Source organism: Oncorhynchus clarkii, chromosome 1 (assembly GCF_045791955.1).
Source record: "Oncorhynchus clarkii lewisi isolate Uvic-CL-2024 chromosome 1, UVic_Ocla_1.0, whole genome shotgun sequence".
Lineage (NCBI taxonomy): Eukaryota > Metazoa > Chordata > Actinopteri > Salmoniformes > Salmonidae > Oncorhynchus > Oncorhynchus clarkii.
The window spans coordinates 54,089,483-54,110,156 of NC_092147.1; the positions used below are offsets into that span (position 1 = coordinate 54,089,483).

Here is a 20,674-nt window from a genome sequence, read left to right on the forward strand (position 1 = left end):
ATATGATCCCCAATCAGAGACAGCGATAAACAGCTGCCTCTGATTGGGAACCATACCAGGCCAACATAGAAATAAATGCACTACATAATCCATCCTAGTCACACCCCGACCTAACCCCCCCCCCCCCCCTCCCCCCGCCCCAAAGGTACAGACTCCGGACGCAAAACCTGACTCTATAGGGGAGGGTCCGGGTGGGCGTCTAGCGTCGGTGGCGGTTCCGGTGCGGGGCGAAGTACCCACTCCGCTCGTGGTTTTGCCAGCATCGGTGGAGGCTCTGGTGCGGGACTTTGCCCCCGCCCAGACCACGGGTCCAGCCATGGTTCCGGGTAGAAGCCGTGCCCGGACTGGGCATCGGTACAGAGGAGGGCCCCGGTCATGGAGCTGGGTTGTACGCCGCACCCAGACTGGGCCCCGGCGCCGAAGAAGGCTCCTCCCATGGAGCAGGACCGGACGCCATGCCTGGACTGGACATCGGCGCATAGGAAGGCTCCTGCCATGGAGCGGGACCGGACGCCGTGCTCGGACTGGGCATCGGCGCCGAGGAAGGCGCCGAGACCTGTTGTGTAGAGCTGGCACAGATGGTGCCGGAACGATGACACACTCTGCACGGTGAGTGCGGGGAGCTAGCACTAAACGTACTGGGCTGTGGAGGCGCACTGGAGACCTGGTGTGTAGAGCTGGCACAGATGGTGCCGGAACGATGACACACTCTGCACTGTGAGTGCGGGGAGCTAGCACTAAACGTACTGGGCTGTGGAGGCGCACTGGAGACCTGGTGCGTAGAACCGGCACAAATTGTATCGGAACGATGACACACTTCGCACGGCGAGTGCGGGGAGCTGGCGCAGGACGTACTGGGCTGTGGAGGCACACTGGAGAACTGGTGCGTAGGGCTGGCTCAAATTGTACCGGAACGGTGACACATACTTCAGGGCGAGTACATGGAGGAAACACAGGATGTACCAGACTGGGGAGGCGAACTGGAGGCCAGATGCGTGAAACCGGTGCAGATGACACCGAACTGGTGTCACACTCCTCAGCACACCCACACTGCAGGCCTCTCATCGCCACCACCTCTCTCCTGAATCTTTCATCGAGTTCCTCCTTCGACTCGCTGATGCTCTCTGGCTCATGCTAATCACATTAGCCTACGTAAGCTCAAACGTCCCGCGCGGGGGGGGGGCACCGATCCTGTAGAGGTTTAATGAAAAGAACCCAGGGCTCATTTAATTTCCTGTAATAGGTAGAATTTACAATTAAGAGTCATATGTTGTGTTCCAGAACCGTCGTCAGCGTGACGAGGTGATGAGCAGTGACATCCTGGAGTTGGAGGCATCACTCAGAGAACAGGAAGTGTTCAGAGAGCAGGAGACACCTGCCGAGGAAATAGCACGACTCAATGAGGCCTCGCACACTGACCACTACAACATGGACAGAGAGGTAGGAAGGGGGGGCATTAATGTCTGTCACCTGGCCCCAAATCATTCCCTTCCCCTTGGCTCTAAGATCTGTAGATCTGAATGGTTTGGATTGGTATAAGCAGTGTAGTGGTGGAGCTTACACCATATCGCTTCAACCTTACAGATCTAACTCTATTGAAGGGTTACGGCCAAGGGGAAGGGGCAGAGAGGAAATTTGAACAGGGCGTAGTGTCTGTCATTATCATCTGCTGTATCAGATGTCTAACACCATCCCATTTTCTCTCTCTCTCCCTCTCTCTAGTTGTCAGTCCCTGAGAAGGTGTTGATTCCAGAGCGTTATGTAGAGTCAGATCCAGAGGAGGCTCTCAGCCCAGAGCAGGAGGCTGGCAAACAGAAGAAGGTGGACCGTATTAAAGCCCTCATCGCCAAAAACAGGTACTTTTCGCTTTCTCCTTGACAGTTTGGTTGCAGGTACTATGGTGGGTGAGCATTCAGACCAACACAGTACAGTTTGGCTCAGCTTGGCTCAGTAGTTTCAAAAGGGTATTACTGTGGTAAAGAAACGTGACCTATGACTCAACCACATCTACTTATCTTTCCTGGGTATCTGAATCACCCTGTGTAAGGTCATTTATTACAGCTGGTCAGGGTTGATGTTTACCAGTGCACAGTACACAGCAAATACTATATACAGTGTAGAAAGAGAGTTCGGTGTAACTAGTGCTCTCTCCGGAATAGCTGGATATCAGGACAGGCAGGCTCAAATGAGTCTCCACCACACATGCTTCCTTCCTGGTCAGTGCAGATCAGTACATAGAAAAACCATGCTATTTCCATTAGCTACATTCTACATTATAAATATCAGACACAAGAAATTAACCAATTTGAAGTGTGTGTGCGTAACAAACAAAGTCCTGTGTGTCTCAGTTCTTGGTAAAATGGGGAAGGTTGTGGCTGTGGGTTCAATCCCTGGTGAGATCAAACTCACATGTACTCACTATACTTTGTCCCTTTGGACTAAACAGTCTGCTAAATGCCATATGTCTGCCCAGTATGCAGAATGTGCTCTCACCTCCCAGTGGGGTGCTGAGCCCAGAGGAGGAGGCTGAGGAGGAGGCTACAGCTCAAGATGATCAACATCTCCTATGAACTGGCTGCTGAGGCTTCCAAACGCAGCAAGCTGGTCGCAGGTACAGTACAGCACATGACAGTATGGAGTATGGGAGGAGGTAGAGCAGGACCAACTAAACTAAGTGACAAAGATTGTGGAGATTAGACCTTTGAATCACAAATGATTGCAATCCTCTTTAATCTGTCCAGTTCTTTTCATAATAAGTGATCCATGATCATCCTGCTAATAACAGTATTCATTTGATTTAGATCAAATGTATTTCCTTTACTTGTTTTATCATTCATTAACTTCCCGCAACTTGTTTTGTTTTTGCCATTGTGTGTGTGATCATGTGTGTATGGTCCACGTGCGTCCTGTGTGGTCCTGTGTGGTTTGCAGTGCACAGCTTGTCCTCCTCCTCACCGCTTCCTGAGCCCCAACCTTCCTCATCTCCACCTCCTAACACACAACCACCACCCCAGCTCACTGATGGGTCCCACTTCATGTGTGTGTAATAGGAGTGGCATCAGTAATTGTGTGTAGGATAGCCCGTAATCTCCCCTCTCTCTCCCTCTCTACACGGTCTCTCCTCTCTGTTCAGACTCTCTTTACACTTGCCGCCTCTCAGGCTTTCAATTGCTGTCAACATTTTTGACATACATCTTTCCAACTTTTCTCTCTCTCTGTCTGACCTGTCTCTCTCTCACACTATTTTTATTTCGCTCTTTTTATTCTCTCCCTTTCGTTTTAGCCCAGGCCCTGGCTTCAGTGAAGACCTACAGGTGAGAGATGTGACACAGAGAGATGAGGAGGCTCCTGTTTGCTGTACAGAAGACCTCTACACAAGGACATGATACACCCAGCACAAAGTGTAGACCAAGAGAACTGTACTCGACAGACAGATAGTTGGACCACGCCATGAGCTGGGCCTTATATGCTGTCTGCTCAATCTATGCCTCACTGTGACATCACATCCTCCTGTGGCATGGCGTCACTTCCTGTGATGTCATCACCCTTTGACGTCATCACCACCACAATCTCCCCTCTCCCTCCCTTGCCCCATGGGATCACAACTTTGCAACAAAAAACACAATAATAAGACATCGATACTGTTGTTTGCTGTTAGAGTAGTTCGTTTCATTGTCGTAATTTATATTGTTTGGAGTTTGTTTGAATATGACTGATGTGTGTGTCAAGAATATATGGACTGAACCCTTCTGTGATGAGGATGGCACACTGTTATGCCATTGATTCTTTCATAGTTTAAGAGTTCCACTGTTCAGCATTGTTTCATAACTCTTATTGCATTTCAGTTCATATTTGAGTTCGTATTGAGTTTACATTTTAGTTTAATCCCAGAATTACCCTCAATCTACACACAATACCCCATAATGACAAAACAAAAATAGGTTTTCAAAAATGTTTGCGAATGTTAAAAAAAAAAAAAAAAAAAAAAAAAAGGAAATTTACATGTATTCAGACCCTTTACTCAGTACTTTTTCAACAAGAAGCACCTTTGGCAGCAATTACAGTCTCGAGTCTTCTTGGGTATGACGCTACAAGCTTGGCACACCTGTATTTGGAGTGTCTCCCATTCTTCTCTGCAGATCCTCTCAAGCTCTGTCATGTTGGATGGGGAGCATCGCTGCACAGCTATTTTCAGGTCTCTCCAGAGATGTTCAATCAGGTTCAAGTCCGACCTCTGGCTGGGCCACTCAAGGACATTCAGAGACTTGTCCCGAAGCCACTCCTGCGTTGTCTTGGCTGTGTGCTACGGGCCGTTGTCCTGGTGGAAAGTGAACCTGGTCCTGAGTGCTCTGGAGCAGGTTTTCATCAAGGATCTCGCTGTGCTTTGCTCCGTTCATCTTTCCTTCGAGCATGTCTAGTCTCCCAGTCCCTGCCACTGAAAAACATCCCCACAGCATGATGCTGCCACCACCATGCTTCACTGTTGGGATGGTGTCAGGTTTCCTCCAGACGGGACGCTTTGCATTCAGGCCAAAGAGTTCAATCTTGGCAAACTCCAAGCGGGCTGTTGTGTGCCTTTTACTGAGGAGTGGCTTCTGTCTGGCCACTCTACCATAAAGGCTTGATTGGTGGAGCGCTGCAGAGATGGTTGTCCTTCTCGAACGTTCTCCCATCTCCGAAGAGGAAATCTGGATCTCTGTCAGAGTGACCATTGGTTCTTGATCACCTCCATGACCAAGGCCCTTCTCCCCCAATTGCTCAGTTTGGCCATGCGGCCAACTCTAGGAAGGGTCTTGGAGGTTCCAAACTTCTTCCATTTAAGAATTATGAAGGCCACTGTTCTTGGGGACCTTCAGTGTTGCAGAAATGTTTTGGTACCCTTTCCCAGATCTGTGCCTCGACACAAACCTGTCTCGTAGCTCTACAGCCTATTCCATGGCTATGTTTTTGCTCTGACATGCACTGTCAACTGTGGGAACTTATATAGACAGGTGTGTGCCTTTCAAAAGCATGCCCAATCAATTGAATTTACCACGGGTGGACTCCAATCAAGTTGTAGACACGACATGGTCATTATAGGGTATTGTATGTAGATTGTTTAAATTCATGTTTTCATTTTAGAAAAAGGGTGTGACATAACAAAATGTGGAAAAAGGGAATTGTTCTGAATTCTTTCCGAATGCACATCCATAACAAGCTACAATGCTATTATTAGAGTTGGGATATGAACATTTGCATATGATCTGTTCTATATAATGTTCTATAAATGTTTCTGATATTAAACAGTGGTCGTTTGGTGGTGGTTACTATTCTGTCATATAGAGATGTATTGAAAATGATTAGTATTTACACCTAACCATCCTAACTGAGGGCTGTTAGACAATACACTATTGTATTGAACAAAATATGCACATGTAGCACATGGGGATGTTGGAAACTTCCTTCTCAGCCTTAAGTGTCCCTCTTGCATCACCTCGTTGGCTAGCTTTTGAGGTGGCGTGGTAGCTAAGAAGCTTGTGTACAGCAGTAATGTGGTTGTGCAGAGGTCCCAAGTTCACGCCAGGTAAGGGCGAAACGGGAGGAAGTGGTCCTCGCTAAACAAGCAGCGTGATGTCCTTTACACACAGATAGTGTTTTTTTTTTTTACTTTCCAGTTGCTTGGAGAACAATACGAAACTCAGGCACAGGTGATCTTGGATGATCCATAAACAACTGAGTGGATCTCAAACCAACGCTGAAGTTGTGGCCTAAAAGGTAAAACTGCTACAGGAGACCATTATGAAGGTCTTAAAAGTGATCACAATCTGCATGTGCTTCCATAAGATTTGAGATGTTGAAATGAGATGTTGGTCGTTTTTGCACTAGGCATATAACAATGGAATGTCACTGGTATAGTAAGTTCAAAGGAAACCCCTAGAACGGAAGGTTTAAATTTAGAGCAATGGCTCCCCCGTGTGGTCACATATAAAACAGCTCTGGATTGGCGTACTGCTACCCATTTTTAGACCCGTGATTATAAACATTTGCAACTGAGATACAATTGTGCAATGTATCGGCGATTGACCTATCCGTTCAATCTCAAATATCTCAGGCAACCCGTTGTGATTTCTCACACACGTGATTTGTCAAGGAGCGAAAATATGACGTCACTATTTATCCCCGCCCCGCTACGCTTCTGTCCAATGTGTACACCAGGCCAGTCGTGCGACAAATGACGATGGGCAGTACAGCAATAGCTGTGGAAATCGTGAACGTAGCCATTGGTGTTCTGCAAACATGGCTACCGATGCTTCTGAGTTGGAGACTCCCGTTTTGAGCGAGGAAAACAGCGAAATGCTTACAGAAAAGACCGAAAAGGAAAAGCAGCAAGATCCAGAAGCAGTGAAAGATGAGGCGGGTGATAGCTGGGTAGATGCACCGCTGAAAATTGCGGAAGCGGTTGCGGAGGGCGTGCAAGACGGAGAAGTAGGGGATGCGAAACCTGCTGCAGAGGAGGAGGCCGTGGCTGTCGGAGCGGTAGCGGCTGCGGAAGCGGTAGTGGTGGTGACAGTGGCAACAACAGTCGCAGCAGCAACAAGGGACGCGAATGATGACGTGGTGGTGGGATGCCAACTTGCCAAATCAGAGGAAGATGGCTTGGGCCCGGAGGACGATGTTGATACCAGTGATAATGTTTTTGACGATACGGTAAATGAAATAGAAATTAAACCGGAAGAGCCGAGAGAAGAGCGCCAGTTGCCTGTTATAGTGAGTTGCGTGAAAGGCAAAGCCACCAGTGAGGATGCCCCGGAGTCTGCGGAAGAGAAAACAAACACAGGAGGCGGGGAGCTTGCGGTTGGGGACAAGAGGAGAGCCAGTGTAGAAATGTCATCCTCGGACGGAGAGCCACTCAGCCGGATGGATTCAGAGGACAGGTTGGTTCTTCTAAGATGTTTAGACAAACATCGGCAGATGTTTAGACAAACATCGGCATATGTTTTGATTTCACACTCAGCTAGAACCCTAATCATATTGAGTGAATGTGCGACCACGAATAATATAAGAAAAGTTTTTCTGCGAATATGCTGGCGCATTCATGATCCAGTACATTGTATCCAGTGCCCTCTCTCCCATGTCACATCTTGTGCTAAAGAAATGTACTTAGAAATTATTTGTGAAGCAAAATAGGTTATGTAGGCATCATTCAGGTGCGGATTTTGAGGCCCAAGGCAGAGACAGACCAGTTTATAACTATCAAACTATCAAAACTATCACGATACCTTTTAATGTCAGTCTCAGCCCAGAGCTGTTTGGCGCTGGCTTGAAGGATATTGCAAATGCAGACTGAAAATACTTGAAATTCCCATCACTAGTAGTGTTTTTTACATCACCACATAGAAGACAAGGAGGCAGGAAAATAGATAAGGGGATAAATAATATTACTCTTTTAAATTCATTGGATTTATTTGATATGATTATTAATACATTATATTTATTGGCTGGGCCCCTCTTAAATCAAATCAAATGAAATGTTATTTGTCACATACACATGGTTAGCAGATGTTAATGCGAGTGTAGCGAAATGCTTGTGCTTCTAGTTCCGACAATGCAGTAATAACCAAAGAGTAATCTAGCTAACAATTCCAAAACCTTATACATACAAGTGTAAAGGGATAAAGAATATGTACATAAATATATATGAATGAGTGATGGTACAGAGCGGCATAGGCAAGATGCAGTAGATGGTATCGAGTACAGTATATACATATGAGATGAATATGTAAACAAAGTGGCATAGTTTAAAGTGGCCAGTGATACATGTATTACATAAAGATGCAGTAGATGATATAGAGTACAGTATATACGTATACATATGAGATAAATAATGTAGGGTATGTAAACATTATATTAAGTAGCATTGTTTAAAGTGGCTAGTGATATATTTTACATCAATTCCCATCAATTCCCATTATTAAAGTGGCTGGAGTTGAGTCAGTGTGTTGGCAGCAGACACTCAATGTTAGTGGTGGCTGTTTAACAGTCTGATGGCCTTGAGATAGAAGCTGTTTTTCAGTCTCTCGGTCCCAGCTTTGATGCACCTGTACTGACCTCGCCTTCTGGATGATAGCGGGGTGAACAGGCAGTGGCTTCGGGTGGTTGTTGTCCTTGATGATCTTTATGGCCTTCCTGTGACATCGGGTGGTGTAGGTGTCCTGGAGGGCAGGTAGTTTGCCCCCGGTGATGCGTTGTGCAGACATCACTACCCTCTGGAGAGCCTTACGGTTGTGGGCGGAGCAGTTGCCGTACCAGGCGGTGATACAGCCCGACAGGATGCTCTCGATTGTGCATCTGTAGAAGTATGTGAGTGCTTTTGGTGACAAGCCAAATTTCTTCAGCCTCCTGAGGTTGAAGAGGCGCTGCTGCGCCTTCTTCACGATGCTGTCTGTGTGGGTGGACCAATTCAGTTTGTCTGTGATGTGTACGCAGAGGAACTTAAAACTTACTACCCTCTCCACTACTGTTCCATCGATGTGGATAGGGGGGTGTTCCCTCTGCTGTTTCCTGAAGTCCACAATCATCTCCTTAGTTTTGTTGACGTTGTGTGAGGTTTTTTTCCTGACAACACACTCCGAGGGCCCTCACCTCCTCCCTGTAGGCGGTCTCGTCGTTGTTGGTAATCAAGCCTACCACTGTTGTGTCGTCCGCAAACTTGATGATTGAGTTGGAGGCGTGCGTGGCCACGCAGTCGTGGGTGAACAGGGAGTACAGGAGAGGGCTCAGAACGCACCCTTGTGGGAGGATCAGCGGGGTGGAGATGTTGTTACCTACCCTCACCACCTGGGGGCGGCCCATCAGGAAGTCCAGTACCCAGTTGCACAGGGCGGGGTCGAGACCCAGGGTCTCGAGCTTGATGACGAGTTTGGAGGGTACTATGGTGTTATATGCTGAGCTGTAGTCGATGAACAGCATTCTCACATAGGTATTCCTCTTGTCCAGATGGGTTAGGGCAGTGTGGTTGAGATTGCATCGTCTGTGGACCTATTTGGGCGGTAAGCAAATTGGACTGGGTCTAGGGTGTCAGGTAGGGTGGAGGTGATATGGTCCTTGACTAGTCTCTCAAAGCACTTCATGATGACGGAAGTGAGTGCTAAGGTAGTCGTTTAGCTCAGTTACCTTAGCTTTCTTGGGAACAGGAACAATGGTGGCCCTCTTGAAACATGTCGGAACAGCAGACTGGGATAGGGATCGATTGAATATGTCCGTAAACACACCAGCCAGCTGGTCTGCGCATTCTCTGAGGGCGCGGCTGGGGATGCCGTCTGGGCCTGCAGCCTTGCGAGGGTTAACACGTTTAAATGTTTTACTCACCTCGGCTGCAGTGAAGGAGAGTCCGCGTGTTTTGGTTGCGGGCCGTGTCAGTGGCACTGTATTGTCCTCAAAGCGGGCAAAAAAGTTATTTATTTATTTATTATTATTATTTTATTTTTGTCATGTCATTTTTTTGTAACGTTTTGTTCAGAAATCCACAGGAAAGAGCAGTCACGACAACGCAGACGTATATTCCAAATAATATCCATAACATCCACAGAAACATGTCAAACGTTTTTTATAATCAATCCTCAAGTTGTTTTTAAAAAATACACTGCTCAAAAAAATAAAGGGAACACTAAAATAACACATCCTAGATCTGAATGAATTAAATATTCTTATTAAATACTTTTTTCTTTACATAGTTGAATGTGCTGACAACAAAATCACACAAAAATGATCAATGGAAATCAAATGTATCATCCCATGGAGGTCTGGATTTGGAGTCACACTCAAAATTAAAGTGGAAAACCACACTACAGGCTGATCCAACTTTGATGTAATGTCCTTAAAACAAGTCAAAATGAGGCTCAGTAGTGTGTGTGGCCTCCACGTGCCTGTATGACCACCCTACAACGCCTGGGCATGCTCCTGATGAGGTGGCGGATGGTCTCCTGAGGGATCTCCTCCCAGACCTGGACTAAAGCATCCGCCAACTCCTGGACAGTCTGTGGTGCAACTGTTTGTTGGTGGATGGAGCGAGACATGATGTCCCAGATGTGCTCAATTGGATTCAGGTCTGGGGAACGGGCGGGCCAGTCCATAGCATCAATGCCTTCCTCTTGCAGGAACTGCTGACACACTCCAGCCACATGAGGTCTAGCGTTGTCTTGCATTAGGAGGAACCCAGGGCCAACCGCACCAGCATATGGTCTCACAAGGGGTCTGAGGATCTCATCTCGGGACCTAGTGGCAGTCAGGCTACCTTTGGCGAGCACATGGAGGGCTGTGCGGCCCCCCCAAAGAAATGCCACCCCACACCATGACTGACCCACCGCCAAACAGTTCATGCTGGAGGATGTTGCAGGCAGCAGAACGTTCTCCACGGTGTCTCCAGACTCTGTCACGTCTGTCACGTGCTCAGTGTGAACCTGCTTTCATCTGTGAAGAGCACAGGGCGCCAGTGGCGAATTTGCCAATATTGGTGTTCTCTGGCAAATGCCAAACGTCCTGCACGGTGTTGGGCTGTAAGCCCAACCCCCACCTGTGGACGTCGTGCCCTCATACCACCCTCATTGAGTCTGTTTCTGACCGTTTGAGCAGACACATGCACATTTGTGGCCTGCTGGAGGTCATTTTGCAGGGCTCTAGTAGTGCTCCTCCTGCTCCTCCTTGCACAAAGGTGGAGGTAGCGGTCCTGCTGCTGGGTTGTTGCCCTCCTACAGCCTCCTCCACGTGTCCTGATGTACTGGCCTGTCTCCTGGTAGCGCCTCCATGCTCTGGACACTACGCTGACAGACACAGCAAACCTTCTTGCCACAGCTCGCATTGATGTGCCATCCTGGATCATCTGCGCTACCTGAGCCACTTGTGTGTGTTGTAGACTCCGTCTCATGCTACCACTAGAGTGAAAGCACCGCCAGCATTCAAAAGTGACCAAAACATCCGCCAGGAAGCATAGGAACTGAGAAGTGGTCTGTGGTCAGTCCCTGCAGAACCACTCCTTTATTGGGGGTGTCTTGCTAATTGCCTATAATTTCCACCTGTTGTCTATTCCATTTGCACAACAGCATGTGAAATTTATTGTCAATCAGTGTTGCTTCCTAAGTGGACAGTTTAATTTCACAGAAGTGTGATTGATTTGGAGTTACATTGTGTTGTTTAAGTGTTCCCTTTATTTTTTTGAGCAGTGTATATTTGATAATAAATCAACCGAGTGTGTAGCTTTTTCAATAACAGCGGGAGAAATAATGGCTGCTTTACTCAGTTGCGCAAAACTCACTCTGAGAGCCCCCACCTGTCCACTTACGCAATGTGATCCTTCACGCTCACTTTTCAAAATAAAAGCCTGAAACTATGTCAAAAGACTGTTGACACCGTAGGGAAGCCATAGAAAAAGGAATCTGGTTGATATCCCTTTAAATGGAGGATAGGCATGCATAGGAACAGAGAGGTTTCAAAATAAGAGGCACTTCCTGATTGGATTTTCCTCAGGCTTTCGCCTGCAATATCAGTTCTGTTATACTCACAGACAATATTTTTATAGTTTTGGAAACTTTAGAGTGTTTTCTATCCTAATCTGACAATTATATGCATATTCTAGTTTCTGAGGCTGAGAAATAGGCAGTCTCAAATGGGAACGTTGTTTAGCCAAAAAACGAAAATACTGCCCCCTACATGCAAAAGGTTAAACACTGTTTCCCATGCTTGTTCAATGAACCATAAACAATTAATGAACATGCACCTGTGGAATGGTCGTTAAGACACGAACAGCTTACAGACGGTAGGCAATTAAGGTCACAGTTATGAACATTTAGGACACTAAAGAGTCCTTTCTACTGACTGAAAAATACCAAAAGAAAGATGCCCAGCATCCCTGCTCATCTGCGTGAATGTGCCTTGGGCATGCTGCAAGGAGGCATGAGGACTGCAGATGTGGCCAGGGCAAACATTGCAATATCTGTACTGTGAGATGCCTAAGACAGCGTTACAGGGAGACAGGATGGAGAGCTGATCATCCTCGCAATGGCAGACCACGTGTAACAACACCTGCACAGGATCGGTACATCCGAACATCACACTTATGGGACAGGTACAGGATGGCAACAGCAACTGCCCGAGTTACACCAGGAATGCACAATCCCTCCATCAGTGCTCAGACTGTCCGCAATAGGCTGAGAGAGGCTGGACTGAGGGCTTGTAGGTCTGTTGTAAGGCAGGTCCTCACCAGACATCACCAGCAACAACGTCACCTATGGGCACAAACCCACCGTCGCTGGACCAGACGGGACCCGCAAAAATATAGCACTTCTTATATCAGCTGATATCTCAAAATGCTGTACAGAAACCCAGCCTAAAACCCCAAATGGCAAGCAATGCAGGTGTAGAAGCACGGTGGCTAGGAAAAACTCCCTAGATAGGCCAAAACCTAGGAAGAAACCTAGAGAGGAATTATAACAGAACATGGCCAAGATGTTCAAATGTTCATAAATGACCAGCATGGTCAAATAATAATTATCACAGAAGTTGCAACAGGTTAGCACCTCAGGAGTAAATGTCAGTTGGCTTTTCATAGCATATCATTGAGAGTATCTCTACCGCTCCTGCTGTCTCTAGAGAGTTAAAAACAGCAATTCTGGGACAGGTAGCACGTCCAGTGAACAGGTCAGGGTTCCATAGCCGCAGGCAGAACAGTTGCAACTGGAGCAACAGCACGGCAAGGTGGACTGGGGACAGCAAGGAGTCGTCATGCCAGTTAGTCCTGAGGCATTGTCCTAGGGCTCAGGTCCTCAGAGAGAGAGAAAGAAAGAGATAATTAGAGAGAGCATACTTACATTCACACAGGACACCGGATAAGACAGGAGAAATACTCCAACTATAGCAGATTGACCCTAGCCCCCCAACACATAAATTACTGCAGCATAAATACTGGAGGCTGAGATGGGAGGGGTCTGGAGATACTGTGGCCCCATCCGGTGATACCCCCGGACAGGGCCAAATAGGCAGGATATAACCCCACCCACTTTGCCAAAGCACAGCACCCACACCACTAGAGGGATATCTTCAACCACCAAATCAAATCAAATAAAAAAATGTATTTGTCACATACACATGGTTAGCAGATGTTAATGCGAGTGTAGCGAAATGCTTGTGCTTCTAGTTCCGACAATGCAGTAATAACCAACAAGTAATCAAACTAACAATTCCAAAACTACGGTCTTGTACACAGTGTAAGGGGATAAAGAATATGTACATAAGGATATATGAATGAGTGATGGTACAGAGCACCATAGGCAAGATACAGTAGATGGTATCGAGTACAGTATATACATATGAGATGAGTATGTAAACAAAGTGGCATAGGTAAAGTGGCTAGTGATACATGTATTACATAAGGATACAGTCGATGATATAGAGTACAGTATATACGTATGCATATGAGATGAATAATGTAGCGTAAGTAACATTATATAAGGTAGCATTGTTTAAAGTGGCTAGTGATATATTTACATTATTTCCCATCAATTCCCATTATTAAAGTGGCTGGAGTTGAGTCAGTGTCAGTGTGTTGGCAGCAGCCACTCAATGTTAGTGGTGGCTGTTTAACAGTCTGATGTTTCATCACACCATGTCACGTTAGCCATAAGGCATACGCCCCCGCCCCTCTTCTTACCAGAAAGATGTTTGTTTCTGTCTGCGCGATGCGTGGAGAAACCCGTTGGCTGCACCGCCTCGGATAGCGTCTCTCCAGTGAGCCACGTTTCCGTGAAGCAAAGAACGTTACAGTCTCTGATGTCCCTCTGGAATGCTACCCTTGCTCGGATTTCATCAACCTTGTTGTCAAGAGACTGGACATTGGCAAGAAGAATGCTAGGGAGTGGTGCACGGTGTGCCCGTCTCCGGAGTCTGACCAGAAGACCGCCTCGTTTCCCTCTTTTTCGGAGTAGTTTTTTTGGGTCGCTGCATGGGATCCACTCCGTTGTCCTGTTTGTAAGGCAGAACACAGGATCCGCGTCGCGAAAAACATATTCTTGGTCGTACTGATGGGGAGTTGACGCTGATCTTATATTCAGTAGTTCTTCTCGACTGTATGTAATGAAACCTAAGATGACCTGGGGTACTAATGTAAGAAATAACACGTAAAAAAACAAAAAACTGCATAGTTTCCTAGGAACGCGAAGCGAGGCGGCCATCTCTGTCGGCGCCGGAAGTTTTTTATTTTTCACCAACTTACCATCCTGAGACGAGGCTGAGTATAGCCCACAAAGATCTCCGCCACTGCACAACCCAAGGGGGGGCACCAACCCAGACAGACCACGTCAGTGACTCAACCCACTCATGTGACGCACCCCTCCTAGGGATGGCATGGAAGAGCACCAGTAGGCCAGTGACTCAGCCCCTGTAATAGGGTTAGAGGCAGAGAATCCCAGTGGAGAGGGGAACCGGCCTGGCAGAAACGGCAAGGGTGGTTCGTTGCTCCAGTGCCTTTCCGTTCACCTTCACACTCCTGGCCCAGACTACACTCAATCATAGGACCAACTGAAGAGATGGGTCTTCAATAAAGACTTAAAGGTTGAGACCGAGTCTGCGCCTCTCACATGGGTAGGCAGACCATTCCATAAAAATGGAGCTCTATAGGAGAAATCGCTGCCTCCAGCTGTTTGCTTAGAAATTCTAGGGACAATTAGGAGGCCTGCATCTTTTGACCGTAGCATATGTGTAGGTATGTACGGCAGGACCAAATCGGAAAGATGGGTAGGAGCAAGCCCATGTAATGCTTTGAAGGTTAGCAGTAAAACCTTGAAATCAGCCCTTGCTTTGACAGGAAGCCAGTGTAGGGAGGTTAGCACTGGAGTAATATGATATTTTTTTTTGGTTCTAGTCAAGATTCTAGCAGCCGTATTTAGCACTAACTGAAGTTTATTTAGTGCTTTATCCGGGTAGCCGGAAAGTAGAGCATTGCAGTAGTCTAACCTAGAAGTAACAAAAGCATGGATACATTTTTCTGTATCATTTTTGGTCAGAAAGTTTCAGATTTTTGCAATGTTACGTAGATGGAAAAAAGCTGTCATCGATATGTTCGGAAATATCCATTAGCAATGTTGAAAGAGGGGAGATCTAAAAATGCAACAACTATCATGGGGTGCTAATATGACTAGGATAATGCCTTTGGCTTCTAGACAATGAAAGAAAGTTGGAGAGAAAAAAACAATAGAAGAGGATAATGCATATGAGGAAGTCTTAAATAATGGTTAAATAAAAATAAATAAATATGAGGAAGTCTTTTAAAATAATTGTTTCTATGGTGGTGATTTTGGCTATAGGCTACTTTGAAGCAAGGTAAGACATGACTCATAATATGAAGTAAAATGTATTGGTTTCAAACGATTTAAGGAACAGGAAAAATATAGGTATGCTAATGATAGACCTAGCTGTCTTCTAGTAGATGGAAAGGCTTTCCCAAAAACCTTCTTATTTAAATGTTAACTAGCTACAAAGTAGCCTTTGCCTACCTGGCAGATTAATATCATAATTGTCTGCATCAATCCAGTGGCCATTTGTTTTGCAATCTCTACAGAAACATGATAACCATACTCTGCTAGGTGCCTGTGCACTTGAATTAAAGGGTAACTGCACACAAAAACCTAAAATGATTATTCCTAGACCTCAAGAGGTCTCCTGGTGTGGTTTAAGCATTGTTATGGACTTAGAAATCAAATGTTTTTGTTGTTCTATTAAGAAAGCATGACATTGAGAGCAAAAACCCTGGGGTAAAAATATATCTGAAACCTGTGAATTTATGACTGTCTCATTTCTGTTTCAATAGTAGGCCCACTATTAGCCTACTTGCACAGTACAGCTTGAGTTGGCCTGACTGTGAAAAACCAATATGGGATTTATCATTCAGCTTGTGTGTCACTGTTGCTCATAGAATGTTTCACACAGGATGCCTTTTCTTCCCTGGGTGTACTCTAATTTGCAAAATTAGGTTATACTCACTTCTCCAGGCACCACTACACCACTGCGATGACCATGCTTTGTAATGTTTCTGAAACAAGAAATAAATTAGGAAGAAGTAATGTGGTAGGCTATATTGTTCAAGTAGGCTAATAGTGGGCCTACAGAGTACTTCCGGCGCCGACAGAGGTGGCCGCCTCGATTCGCGTTCCTAGGAAACTATGCATTTTTTTGTTTTTTTACGTGTTATTTCTTACATTGGTACCCCAGGTCATCTTGGGTTTCATTACATACAGTCGAGAAGAACTACTGAACATAAGAGCAGCGTCAACTCACCATCAGTACGACCAAGAATATGACTTTCGCGAAGCGGATCCTGTGTTCTGCCTTTCACCCAGGACAACGGAATGGATCCCAGCCGGCGACCCAAAAAAACGACTTCGTAAAAGGGGGAAACGGAGCGGTCTTCTGGTCAGACTCCGGAGACGGGCACATCGTGCACCACTCCCTAGCATTCTTCTCGCCAATGTCCAGTCTCTTGACAACAAGGTTGATGAAATCCGAGCAAGGGTAGCATTCCAGAGGGACATCAGAGACTGTAACGTTCTTTGCTTCACGGAAACATGGCTCACTGGAGAGATGCTATCGGAGTCGGTGCAGCCAGCTGGTTTCTCCACGCATCGCGCAGACAGAAACAAACATCTTTCTGGTAAGAAGAGGGGCGGGGGCGTATGCTTCATGGTTAACGTGACGTGGTGTGATCATAACAACACACAGGTACTCAAGTCCTTCTGTTCACCTGAATTAGAATTCCTCACAATCAAATGTCGACCGCATTATCTACCAAGGGTATTCTCTTCGATTATAATCACAGCCGTATATATTCCCCCCCAAGCAGACACATCGATGGCTCTGAACTCTGTGCAAACTGGAATCCATTTATCCGGAGGCTGCATTCATTGTAGCTGGGGATTTTAACAAGGCTAATCTGAAAACAAGACTCCCTAAATGTTATCAGCATATCGATTGCGCAACCAGGGCTGGAAAAACCTTGGATCACTGCTATTCTAACTTCCGCGACGCATATAAGGCCCTGCCCCGCCCTCCTTTCGGAAAAGCTGACCACGACTCAATTTTGTTGATCCCTGCCTACAGACAGAAACTAAAACAAGAAGCTCCCGCGCTGATGTCTGTTCAACGCTGGTCCGAACAATCTGATTCCACACTCCAAGACTGCTTCCATCACGTGGACTGGGATATGTTTCGTATTGCGTCAGACAACATTGACGAATACGCTGATTCGGTGAGCGAGTTCATTGGAACGTGCGTTGAAGATGTCGTTCCCATAGCAAAGATTAAAACATTCCCAAACCAGAAACCGTGGATTGATGGCAGCATTCGCGTGAAACTGAATGCCCGAACCACTGCTTTTAATCAGGGCAAGGTGACCGGAAACATGACCGAATACAAACAGTGTAACTATTCCCTCCGCAAGGCAATCAAACAAGCTAAGCGTCAGTATAGAGACAAAGTAGAATCTCAATTCAACGGCTCAGACACGAGGTATGTGGCAGGGTCTACAGTCAATCACGGATTACAAAAAGATAACCGGCCCCGTCACAGACCAGGATGTCTTGCTCCGTCCCAGGCAGACTAAATAACTTTTTTGCCCGCTTTAAGGACAATACAGTGCCACTGACACGGCCCGCAACTAAAACATGCAGACTCTCCTTCACTGCAGCCGACGTGAGGAAAACATTTAAACGTGTCAACCCTCGCAAGGCTGCAGGCCCAGACGGCATCCCCAGCCGCGCCCTCAGAGCATGCGCAGACCAGCTGGTTGGTGTGTTTACGGACATATTCAATCGATCCCTATCCTAGTCTGTTGTTCCCACATGCTTCAAGAGGGCCACCATTGTTCCTGTTCCCAAGAAAGCTAAGGTAACTGAGCTAAACGACTACCGCCCCGTAGCACTCACTTCCGTCATCATGAAGTGCTTTGAGAGACTAGTCAAGGACCATATCACCTCCACCCTACCTGACACCCTAGACCCACTCCAATTTGCTTACCGCCCAAATAGGTCCACAGACGATGCAATCTCAACCACACTGCCCTAACCCATCTGGACAAGAGGAATACCTATGTGAGAATGCTGTTCATCGACTACAGCTCGGCATTTAACACCATAGTGCCCTCCAAGCTCGTCATCAAGCTCGAGACCCTGGGTCTCGACCCCGCCCTGTGCCACTGGGTACTGGACTTCCTGACGGGCTGCCAACAGGTGGTAAGGGTAAGCAACAACATTTCCACCCCGCTGATCCTCAACACTGGGGCCCCACAAGGGTGCGTTCTGAGCCCTCTCCTGTACTCCCTGTTCACCCACGACTGCGTGGCCACGCACGCCTCCAACTCAATCATCAAGTTTGCGGACGACACAACAGTGGTAGGCTTGATTACCAACAACGACGAGACTGCCTACAGGGAGGAGGTGAGGGCCCTCGGAGTGTGGTGTAAGGAAAATAACCTCACACTCAACGTCAACAAAACTAAGGAGATGATTGTGGACTTCAGGAAACAGCACAGGGAACACCCCCCTATCCACATCGATGGAACAGTAGTGGAGAGGGTAGTAAGTTTTAAGTTCCTCGGCGTACACATCACAGACAAACTGAATTGGTCCACCCACACAGACAGCATCGTGAAGAAGGCGCAGCAGCGCCTCTTCAACCTCAGGAGGCTGAAGAAATTCAGCTTGTCACCAAAAGCACTCACCAACTTCTACAGATGCACAATCGAGAGCATCCTGTCGGGCTGTATCACCGCCTGGTACGGCAACTGTTCCGCCCACAACCGTAAGGCTCTCCAGAGGGTAGTGAGGTCTGCACAACGCATCACCGGGGGCAAACTACCTGCCCTCCAGGACACCTACACCACCCGATGTCACAGGAAGGCCATAAAGATCATCAAGGACAACAACCACCCGAGCCACTGCCTGTTCACCCCGCTATCATCCAGAAGGCGAGGTCAGTACAGGTGCATCAAAGCTGGGACCGAGAGACTGAAAAATAGCTTCTATCTCAAGGCCATCAGACTGTTAAACAGCCACCACTAACATTGAGTGGCTGCTGCCAACACACTGACTCAACTCCAGCCACTTTAATAATGGGAATTGATGGGAAATGATGTAAAATATATCACTAGCCACTTTAAACAATGCTACTTAATATAATGTTTACATACCCTACATTATTCATCTCATATGTATATGTATATACTGTACTCTATATCATCTACTGCATCTTTATGTAATACATGTATCACTAGCCACTTTACCTATGCCACTTTGTTTACATACTCATCTCATATGTATATACTGCACTCAATACCATCTACTGTATCTTGCCTATGCCGCTCTGTACCATCACTCATTCATATATCTTTATGTACATATTCTTTATCCCCTTACACTTGTGTCTATAAGGTAGTAGTTTTGGAATTGTTAGCTAGATTACTTGTTGATTATTACTGCATTGTCGGAACTAGAAGCACAAGCATTTCGCTACACTCGCATTAACATCTGCTAACCATGTGTATGTGACAAATAAAATTTGATTTGATTTGATTTCATTACATTTTTTGTGACCTGAATCTTTTAACCAAAATATCAGATGAGACAAAAAAAACTAACCAATTTACTTGCCCTAGCAGAGCTGGTTAGGCTGTTTTTATGTTATCCAGAGCGTTGGTGACTGCAACTGTGCTTCTGGAAACAATTTTATTATGCTTTTTTTTGCTAACGTTTACTGACACCGGCCATATTCAACGGGTGTTGACCGTTCGTAAATTCGTCAGTTAATCCTCTCTCGAATATACCAGCTACGTCTATCAGCAGTTGTCGCAGTGACATCCATTAATATTCTATTGAAATGGTTACTTGCATAGTTGAGTTTTTTGTTAAGACATGTAGCTAGCTAGCTAAACAATTAACCATAATCCCAACTCATGACGTTACTACCCTGCATGAATATGCAGGTAGATAACCAACCAGGTTCAATGTTAGCTAGCTAGCTAACTAGCAAAACAAATGGATTTGAGATATTAGTAATATTACTTCACAGATCATACGTTGGCTAGCTGACCTAACAACAGCAGTCAAGCACCCAAGCTAACTGGCTGACGTTGGCTAGTTTGCTAGCTACTTCCAGATGCAAATGAGAGAACAGCTCACTCTGAACATTTTAGTCGCCCTAGAAGGTCTGTTTTTATGTTATCCAGAGCGTTGGTAACTGCAACTGTGCTGCTGGCAAAAATGTAATTATTGAACATTTATACAGTAACATTTTTCCCAACGTTTACTGACACCGGCCATATTCAATGGGTGTTGAGCGTTCGTAAATGTGTCACTCAGACGAGAGTGCTCTGAAATCGGAGTAGATAGCCAGAGCAAATGTACCAGCTACGTCTATCAACAGTTGTTGCAGTGACATGAACATTTTATTGAAATAGTTACTTGCATAGTGGAGTCTTTTGTTAAGATATGTCGCTAGCTAGCTAAACAATGAACCATAAACCCAACTCATGACGTTATTACCCACCATGAATCTGCAGGTAGCTAACCAACCAGGTTCAATGTTTGCTAGCTAACATTAGGCTATAACTAGCAAAGCAAATGGCTCTGAGATACAAATAATATTACTACACAGATCA

The 20,674-nt window shown here is 46.2% G+C and overlaps 2 protein-coding genes across 5 annotated transcripts in view; both read left to right on the plus strand.

Moving 5' to 3' along the window:
- LOC139416592 (pleckstrin homology domain-containing family A member 5-like) overlaps positions 1-3,047 on the plus strand; it is a 112,150-nt gene extending 109,103 nt beyond the window's left edge. The window contains 5 exon segments of the mRNA XM_071165446.1: positions 1,282-1,440; positions 1,723-1,856; positions 2,474-2,545; positions 2,547-2,611; positions 2,932-3,047. Coding sequence (XP_071021547.1) covers positions 1,282-1,440; positions 1,723-1,856; positions 2,474-2,545; positions 2,547-2,611; positions 2,932-3,047 — 546 coding nt within the window.
- Positions 3,048-6,244: 3,197 nt separating this feature from the next.
- Positions 6,245-20,674, plus strand: part of LOC139409000 (zinc finger protein aebp2-like) — a 68,342-nt gene continuing 53,912 nt past the window's right edge. For all 4 annotated transcript variants that reach the window (XM_071153612.1, XM_071153603.1, XM_071153629.1 and 1 more), the window contains exon 1: positions 6,245-6,914. In XM_071153612.1, coding sequence (XP_071009713.1) covers positions 6,277-6,914 — 638 coding nt within the window. In that variant the 5' untranslated portion in view covers positions 6,245-6,276. The remainder of the gene's footprint in view (positions 6,915-20,674) is intronic.